At 40.4% G+C, this 10,104-nt stretch overlaps 1 protein-coding gene and 1 long non-coding RNA gene across 5 annotated transcripts in view; both read left to right on the top strand.

Moving 5' to 3' along the window:
* Positions 1 to 10,104, top strand: part of MYLK (myosin light chain kinase) — a 181,778-nt gene that overhangs the window by 45,775 nt on the left and 125,899 nt on the right. For all 4 annotated transcript variants that reach the window (XM_082235051.1, XM_082235052.1, XM_082235049.1 and 1 more), the window contains one exon: positions 56 to 228. In XM_082235051.1, the coding sequence (XP_082091177.1) occupies positions 64 to 228 (165 nt within the window). In that variant the 5' untranslated portion in view covers positions 56 to 63. Of the gene's footprint in view, positions 1 to 55; positions 229 to 10,104 lie in introns of those variants that run through there.
* On the top strand, positions 1,130 to 3,185 carry LOC309539593. Its single transcript, XR_014222867.1, has 2 exons — positions 1,130 to 1,227; positions 2,755 to 3,185. It is a non-coding gene; the product is annotated as an uncharacterized lncRNA (long non-coding RNA).

The raw sequence follows: 10,104 nt of genomic DNA, 5'->3' as shown, positions 1-10,104 counted from the left end.
CCCTATAAAAGTAATCAGGCATTTGTACTTCCTTGTTTTTCATCTGCTTTTAAAGCTCTTAACATGGGGGATGTGAAACTGGTAACGACTACTAGGATCTCCAAAGCCACCTTGACCCTGGACCACTCCTCTCTAAAGTCTCCTGCTCCAACAGAAGCACCGGCGTTTACTTTACCTCCAAGGAATATCCGGGTGCCACTTGGAAGCACAGCCAGGTTTGAAGGAAAGGTAAGGCAAGCTTTCTAGGTGGGTGCTTGGGGCAAAGGGGGACAAGAAAGTATCCCATGTTGAACTCAGGAACATGGAGGGTCATGTTCACAGCAGGAAAAAAGTACTCAGCAGGAGTACCATTCACCAGTGTTGTGCACTTGAGAAATTGGAAAACAGCCATTCTGAATTAATCATTTACCTGGCAAGAGCCTTTGGTGCACAGTCTCAAATGACCTAAAGGTGTCTCTTCCTTGAATTAAATATATGTGCAAAAATAATATGATTGTCTACAATCTGTTATGAACAGCTCAAAATGAGCCCCACCAGTATGTGAAATAGTAGGCTGCTCACTATATGGTACTTTAATGTTTACGTTTGTATCCCATCCTTCCATTGAGCTCAAGGTGGCATCCACAAATGTGCATTACCTACACTATAATAAGCATTTGAGGTAGGTTAGGCTCAGACAGGGTATTCCTAGCTGGAGTCCACAGTGATAACTACTACACTACTGTTTGCCCACGTGTGACTGAGTATTATGCTTTGCATTCGTGTTCTTTGGAAATATATGTACCAGCATATTTTGCCATATGAGGGTTTGTCATCATGGGTAATTTACTACTATACAAGTTTCATTCTCTGCTTTTGTAGACTGAAAACATGTAGGTTCAGACAGTGACTGGTCCAGTGTCATCCAGTGAACTTCATGGCTAATCAGAGGCCAACCTAAATTTGTTTTAAAATACCTGTCTGAAACTACTAGCAATGCAGCTTTTCCCACTGATGATATTCCCTATAAAAGTTACACAACCTGTCCATTATATGTACAGATGGAGTCATTATTTTACATATTGGATTTTTTTGTTTCAGTAGGTTATGCAATCACACCTTTGTATCCTAAATTGTCCAAGACATAACACTGTGTATGTGCTGTTCAAAACAACATCTCTTTCAATATTGCAGCAGCAACAACAGAGAAGTCCCTTTTAATAACTGGCTGCGGACCACTTGAATGGGGTATATATTTCAACTAAGAGCTCTAGTTGCATGCATTTCACCTGGGCTATACTTTGGCAGGTTCTACTGTTAATAAATGTGCCCTGTTTCAGTTTGCCACAGGTGCTTCTACACTTGAAGACGAAGAGCAAGTCTTTAAGAATAGTATCTAGTTCAGAATTATGTTTCAGAAAGTCTGAATAACATATATTCTAATTTGGGGGGGGGCAATTTCCACCAACACTTTGCTTTTCAAGCAAGCTGCAGCTGTTATTTCCTGCTAAAATACTAGCTCAAACTGTTTTGTATCCAACCAAATCATTGCAGGAGCCCAATGACTTTCACCAGCACAACCTAAGTTCCTTCCCTACTCTCTATATGCCCCTGTACGCGCGCCCCATCAACTGTAGGGGTTCCCCAACCTTTTCTGCTTTGTGAGCGGAAGTTGTTTCGCTTGTACAATGGCCTATTGGATTCACTCCTCTGATAAGTATGTGGAAATTAGTCCCATTTGACATTAATGGAATGTCTTCCAAATAATCTGTTTCCACTTTATTGAATGAAAGTCTGGGGGTTTTCCATATTTACTTTTATTTATTTGATGATTGCTGTTCTTCAGGTAAAACTTCTCAGGGCTGCTAAGAATTTTAAAACAGTAAGTCCATAAAACACTGGGTTGTATCCAGAGCTGTGCAAATAGAAGGCAAGCTCATGCAGTGGATTTTCGTCCTTCCCCCTTCTGCAGCTTCCTGAATTCTCCACAAACACCTCTTCATATGGTTGTGTGGGGAGGGACCTACCAAACATTGTGTCATCCAGTGCTCAAAATGGGAAGAGGAAATTACTTAAATGTGTGTGGGGGGGGGTTCCACTAGCTCCATTGTTTGGTAGCCCTCGCTAACTCTGGAGCAAGGTTAGATATCTTTGACTACCTAAAGTGGTCTAATAATGCTTCAAATGTATATGCTTCGAATGTATAATACAGATGGGATCTGCAGTAACAGATCAGCACAAAGGCTTCAAGCTCAGATCTTTGCTTGCTCTATTGGATTTCTGTTTATGTGGAGATTTTTTTAAAAAACATATCTTGCTCTCTGTATTCTATTTGCTTACTCTGCCTGTATGGAAAGACCAGGTGTGAATATGTCTAAGGTGGGAATTTGACTTGGGATTGCCACATTTGACCAAGTTTGTTTTTAATTTGATTGATAGCATTTACTGAAGTGCAGCTGTTACGGTACCTATAGCTATACAGTATAAAGTTTTCTATCAGAAAAATAAGGAGCAGATGCTTTGATGGATGGTTACTGATACTTGGCTTAATCACACAATATAAATATTAAACTCTACTTGGGCTAAAGCAAAAATGGCTAGACAGGAGATTTTCTTCAAAGAACTCTTCCGTACTGGAATTTATGTTATCAGAAAGAACAAACATTTTGAGACTCCAAGGCAGGATATAAAGTTGATATTGTAAAGATCTTATATTCTCATTTTAAAAACCCTGATAAAAATCCCACAGAATCAGATCTCTGTTATTTTTCCCAGTGTACAGTATATGACAAAATAATTTGCATGGAAGCAGAACTTGAAAGAGAAGAAAAATGCAGAAGTTAAAGTGACGTCATAAATCCAGGGCAACAGAAGTAGAGGTGAAGAAAAAAATACTGTGTATCTTTTAAAAAAAGCAAAAACCTACAATCTTTCTGATAACATGGATAGTTTCTTTTTAAAGCAAGATGTGTAGTGTGTCTTTTTCTTCATTAAGAAATTTCTCCATGAATTTACTAACAATAAAAGGAAATGTTTTGTGTTATTCCATGTAGAACATGATGTTGTCTCTCCCTAAATCCTGGCCCCTGGGAGGGGGAGTTATTGTTTTCATTTGTTACTATGTTATTTTTGTGTTTCTATATTGTAAACCGTCCTGTGATTCTAGGATGAAGGGCAGTATAGAAATTTAATAAATAATAACAATATGCTTCTGAGCTCTTTGTAACTGTGCAGAATAAGGAAGGGGGGAGCTCATGACCCTGAGGCTCATGCATGTAATGCTAAACCACAGTTTAGTGTTACATACAAATTAGATCAGTGCATATGAAAGTGCAAAAATGACCTCCACAAGAGACACAAGGTTTTTAGCTATGGCCTGTCTGCTTCCTTGATATTGGGAAATTCTTATTGCTGATATTTTAGATGACAGAACCATTGTAAGTTGCCTTATGGAAGTCCAGTACAGTGGTACCTTGGTTTACGAACTTAATCCGTTCTGGAAGTCCGTTCTTAAACCAAAGTGTTCTTAAACCAAGGTGTGCTTTTCCATAGCAGCGGGGGACTCAGTTTACAAATGGAAAACACTCAACAGGAAGCGGAACATGTTCTGCTTCCAAGGCAAAGTTCATGAACCAAAACACCTACTTCGGGTTTTGCAGCGTTCTTAATCCAAGTTGTTCCTAAACTAAGCTGTTCTTAAACCAAGGTATCAACTGTATCATCTTCTTTAAACTACTGTTGTCAGTAATAGGAGCATTACATGTAGGGATGCCAGCTAGCCACTGTTTTACTGGTCCTGCTACCTCACAATGACGGGTACTTTTTAAAAGGACTGGTTGCAGACAACTAAATTTTTTTTAAAAAAATAAATAAATCTGACTGCTTGCTTCCAGCTTTGAGTGGGCAGCAGACCAATGCCCAATAGAAATTACAACTCTAGTGGATTTTTAAAAGATTACTGTATAGACAATGTGCATTCTGTCCAAGGAAAGAGAAATTTAAACCTTGTGGTTTCAAGGGAAGTACTGCAAAAAAAAAAAGCTAAGAAAATGACCACCAGTCCATAGTGTCTAGAAGCGAGAGCTGGGTCTGATACTATATTCCAGGTAAAGCATTTTGGAAGTGTCTTTAAATCAGCAGAAGAATTTTTGTTTGTTTGTGTGTAATATTGCTTTAGAATGGACCTGTGAAAAGGCACCATTCTTTAGAATTTACAAGTGCAGCCTGCTACAAAGTTTTCTATTTTCTCCCTTAATGATCAATTGGTGTTCTGTTCCCAGTCATCACCACTTGGCAAAGTAAGATCACTATTAGAACTGAGATCACTATTACCTATTTTTCCTAAAGGTTTTTGTACTTTTGAAAACCTTGATGTGCCCTGAAGCTTGACGGTACCTTCTTCTTGCTTGTGGGTTGTGTTTTGTTGGCTACACAAACAACGGCACACGCAGCTGTACATTGGAAATAGAGGCATTCTGATCTATGTTTGTGCTCTCTGGCATGGGTGATAGCTTTAACTCCCTCTAAATCAGTAGGCTGTTGAGAACTTGATGCTAACCAGAACAAAGCTATCTTTGCAATACAGGCATTCTTTTGAAGTGTATCAGGAAATGGGAAACCTTACACTGCTCTGAACCTGTGCCTGATATTAGGGCTGCATGTTGTCTCTGCCATGTCTCAGGAGAAAGACAGTAGCCTGGCTGTATGAGGAGGTATGAAGATGATGAACATGGTTCTTTTTTTCCAGTCTAAAATTCATTTGTCATTCATTTATTTATTAGTTTGCTTAGTTTAATTATAATTTTTCTGGAGAGGGGGTACTTTAAGGAACCAGTGTCTCATTTATGCAACTGTGAGACGTTTTTGATTCCTGCATAGGAAAAACAGAAAAATTCTAATGAGTACGAAATCTGGTGTATAGCCCTTGCTGTCAAATAATTAGTGTGCCTGTACTGCAAAAAGCTGGGTTACCAGAAGCCACTAGTAAATGATTTCTCAGTGCAGTTAAAACATAATGCAATCCTCACCTTATTGTTCTTATAGTCCAGGACACCAACAGATGTTGCAAGAGAACCAGTATTATGGCACAGGCTTATAGCAGGCCCACTATAGGGTCCCACTAAGCACTTTGAGAGAAGACATGCTTCAGCTGTGCTTTAAATGCAACCTGTGTACAACAGCAGTTCCCAAACTTTTAAAGTCATAGAGTTGTTAGTTGATGTTGTATCATATAGCAAAATTTTGATACAAACTTATTTTTCCCCATTGAAAGTCATTAAAAATTGAAGTTAAATATTGTTTTCTCAAAACACTAGTGTTGCACATACATATCTTTGGCATAAGGACAATATTTTCACCTAGCACCTACATAGACACTGAACCGAATGATAGTAGTATTGATGATGGACGGTACTTTTAAGCATTTAGACATAGAATCATAGAATCATAGAGTTGGAAGAGACCACAAGGGCCATCGAGTCCAACCCCCTGCCAAGCAGGAAACACCATCAGAGCACTCCTGACATATGGTTGTCAAGCCTCTGCTTAAAGACCTCCAAAGAAGGAGACTCCACCACACTCCTTGGCAGCAAATTCCACTGTCGAACAGCTCTTACTGTCAGGAAGTTCTTCCTAATGTTTAGGTGGAATCTTCTTTCTTGTAGTTTATGTTACATGTTAAACATCAAGTTTCACTTCATTCAAAATGTTACATTCCCCACTAATTTCAGAGAAATAAGGAATTTACTTAACTACGTAAACAAAAACCAATAACAAAAAACAGAGTAAGGCAAAACATTTGAGAACGAATTCAAAGCAGGTATTGTAAATCAACAATATGTTACATACATACATATGCTAGTTAGAACTTTTTTTTACAGTTGCAAAACCAAAAATGTCACTTGGCATTGAAAAAGAACGATAAAGTATAGCTTGGGAACTTAGATTCTAATGAGAGGTATGGGACTGTTTTGATTTGCACAATGTGGCTATCACTGGTTAAATTTGGGACAGCTGCAACCAAATACCTGGCTCTGCACTGAGGCATGATCTGTAGTTTGTTTTAGTAGCTCGATAGGCAGAGAACCCTGATTGTACAATAACAGCCCCTCTTTGAACGACTCTTCAATATGCACCCTCATTGGTTGTGATGCAGCAGGAGGCTAGGGGGTGCATAACTTCAGTGATGGCACCCTGGCTGTGGAATACTCTGCCTAGAGAGGCTCATTGGTGTGAATCTTGCTGTTATTTGGTTCCAGGCAAAGGCCTATTTATTTCCCTAGGACTTTTATTATGTCTTAGCTTTAAGTCGTTTTTATGCACTGCAAATGCTGTATACATGCTTTTATTGTTGTAAAACATTACCTTTCTTCTTTTGAGCCACCCTGAGAGTTGCCTGTAAATACCCTGGGTTGCCTGTAAATACCCTGGGTTGCCTGTAAATGCTAAATTGCCAACCTCACACATCACAGGCTAAGAGATGACAGCTTATCAAAAGCCACCAGCAGAGTCCATGGCATGATGAGATTTAACTGGGGAAACCTTTGGTTCATAAAGCAGTCTTAGCCACCATGTTACACTAGGAGCTCAAGATCTTTATGCCTACTGAAGAACTTTGTAAAGCTTGAAATCTTGCAAAATTTATTTGATCTTTAGTAAAGATATTTTTTTAATTTAAACCTAACAACATTTCAACAGGGACATTGTGATTAAACTATCCATTCCAAAAAGGGACAGAAGAACCCCAATTTTACAGCATAACACAACATCTTATTAGTTTCTTTCTTGAGTTGCTTCTGGTGATTTTTTATTTATTTTTTTGTCCTAGTGGGTTTTGCAATACAAACCTGCTGTTGTTCTTCAATAATCTCTCTTCCTGTGCCAGAGGCTTTTCCTGAAATGAATACTTGAGCATATAATAATTTTCCGGACAGATTCCTGAACTGATTTGATAAGCACTGAAAGTAGTTCCTGGATTATTTGCTGTGCTGATGCTTGGAAATAGCTTGTACTGAAGGACCTAACCTGCAAACATTCTTTTAGAAATTTCATAGAAAATATGTGTGGAAAATTGCAGGTGCCCTGGGCAGCTCCTCAAGTTTCACTTGGAACTAATGCTATTTTATTTCACAAATTTAAATATGTCATGAGATAGTGCAGGCATGCAATTTTTGTCATCCACATTTAAGCATTATAAATTTCTAATGCCTGGTATATATTCTCCAGTAATTCACAGGTTAATTTTGGTTAAAGGCATTCTTAGTCTAATGTCTGACAGCTTTGCCCTTCTCTGAATGGGCAAAGTATTCCAATGTGCGTTCCCATAGACAATTGACATAGCTAGTCAACAACTCTCATGACCTGGTATCATGTGATGTTGCTTTTTAATGGGGGAGAATCCAGCAGCTAGCTGGAAACACAAAGTGGGAAATGCTGCAGAAATATAGGCACAGATTTTGCTCAGCCCTACTTTCTTTTCAGGGTTGGTCAAAGGAGGGTATAAAAGTTCCACCTGTTCAAAGGATTGCATAAATAAATGACATACTGCCGAGAGCTCTGTAATGCTTAAAAAGGAAGATAGATGTTGCCTGCAGCGTAATGATTTATCATGACAGTTTACCAAAAAGTAACCTTTTGCTATAATTCTGTCTGAGACTTCTGCTAAAAACACAAAAGAGCATTTTTAATGTCTTGCATCTATGTGTCCATTATGAAGACATGCATTTCCCTCCAACAACCCTCTTGCAACTCAATTCTGAAAAATCTGGTATTCTGAAGGGACACAATTCTGTGATAAAGACCAAGCAAGCCCTATTTGGGAACAATTGAAGTCCTGTGCCTTTTAATATTATATATAACACTTGATTCTACAGCAATCACTGAGCATTATAACTGTAGAAATGTGAGAACATGAGAGATAAAAAGATCCTATACACCTTTGGAAAAAATAGGATTTCTCTACAGTAGTTGCCTTCTGTTTCAGGAAATTGAAACTTTTTGCCCTTCCATATAAAATAAAACAAGTGTTTTTAATTTGCAGGGCACAATTGTATGAGAAGTATTTTTAAAGTGGTACCTGAGTGCTTTAATATGTAAAACTGCACACCTCTCAAGTGGAGTGTCATGAATTGTCTTACATCAGTAGTGACATTGAACAGCAAGATTTATTTCTTTTATCGGATTTGTACCCAATTTTTCCAGCAAGCAGACAAGTTGACGTGCCTGGGGAGAGTATCTCATTTTATCTTCATTATAGCCTGTGAGGTAAGTTAGGTTGAGGTAATGGTGACTTGCCCAAGATTACCCAGTGAGCTTCATGACAAAGCAGGCATTTGATCCTAGATCTTCCTCGTTTAGTAAACAAACTTGGCTCACCAAGTTGCAATTAGTTGCGTTAGATGGACAGCGAATTAGGCATTCCCAGCAGCATCCACAAGTTGCAGCAGAGGTATAACCAGGATAGGAGAGGCGTGTGTTCCTCGAAGTTGAAGGATTGCAAGTGTGCAATCTGTACATTTAACCTATGTACAAATTCTCAGATCTTCTTTGTAGGTTTAGGGTTACATGTGTATGCCTTAAATTGGCACTGACACATTGGTGGTATTCAAGTGCAGATGAAACATTTGCACAATTAAGGACTAAAGTTGAATATTTTTCCATCTCAAGGTGTCCCAGCCTAATCTCTAAATATGCATAGTGGAAGCTTAGTTAGCTACACCTCAACATCTTGATGTTGCTATCCTTATTTGAGAGTAATTCAGCATTGCAATATGGTGATATTTCCATCAGGGCAAGCATTTGGGTTTGACAAATGGAACGATCCCTCCTCTCCTCCCCCTGTGTGCTGCTCGGGGGGTTCTCTGGAACCACCCAATATAATTTTTCGCAGAAGGAAACGGGAAGACAGTTGTGCAAGCAGACGTCCTGGGGCAGGGCTTCTGATGGGACTCATTAGTGGAATCCCACACATTTATTCATGCATATTCATTCCAGTTTTGCTAAAAAGCACTTATGTAATACTGTATATTTAGTTGAGTCAATATGTCACATCTGACTCCTACTTGCATGCAGTGATGACACATGACTTTGGGCCCTGAAACCATTGGGTGCATCCTCCTCTGGGGCAAAGCCTAGACAAGCATTGTGGCCAATTGTCAGGGAACTGACATCAGAGGAAAGGGAGGTGGTAGGGCTCCCAGAGACTGGGAGAGAGTCAGCAGCTAAAGCAGGGACAAGGAGGGGGAGCGAGGGGTCTCTGGAGGAGGATCTCAGTAATGCTGAGAGAGACGCAGCAGCCCAGGCAGGAAACAGCAGGGGAGAGAAAGGGGTGAGAGACACTTCCAGCGAAAATAGCGGGGAGGTGTCAGAAGCAACTGCAGGGAGACCCATGCTTCGCCGGAAGCTGCCACGTCGTGAGTCCAGGAGACGCGTTTCCGTTAAGGAACTTCTTTGCTGGAAGCGCTTCCGCAGGCAGCCACTGTCAGACTCTACTAGTGACTAGAGCAGACATGTCTGAGGAGCTCTGTCACACACAGAGGTTTGTGGGGCCGCACAAACTCTGAAGGGGCACAATTTTAAGCACAAGCAGCTAATCATCCCCTGACAGCAGTCTGACAGTCTCTGTACGCTGCCTGTGCAGGAGAAAGCATCATGAGCAACCCAGCCGGAACCGGAGAAGCAGGGGTTGGAGCTGGTCCAAGCTTGGAAGAAAGGTATCAAGCTCTGGAGGTCCAACTTGCGCTGCAGACGGCGAGGCTCGAGGAGAGAAGGGCTCAGGATGCTGACAAAAAGGGGAGAACCACTCAGTTCCCCAGAAAGGTACCAGGATTGGTGCAGAAGTTTGGGGGGGACCCCAAGGATTACCATGCCTTTAGGACTGAGATGCAATATGCTCTGAATGTGCAGTTTGATGAGTTCCCTGATGAGGAATCGCGAGTTGCTTTCGTAATTGGGCATCTTGAGAAGGGGGCGCGGGACTGGGTTCGACCCCTGATGGCAACGCACAACGATATCCTAAAGGACACTATGAAATTCTTTCGTGCAATGGATATCATGTTTTCCAGCGATATTGAGGAAGGGGTGGTGCGCAGACAGCTAATGGCTTGCAAGCAGGGAAGCAGATCTGTC

This window comes from Podarcis vaucheri (assembly GCF_965113315.1).
Source record: "Podarcis vaucheri genome assembly, chromosome: 1".
Taxonomy (NCBI): Eukaryota; Metazoa; Chordata; class Lepidosauria; order Squamata; family Lacertidae; genus Podarcis; species Podarcis vaucheri.
The sequence above is the reverse complement of the archived record's forward strand: the minus strand, read 5'-3'. Positions and strand labels throughout refer to the sequence as shown.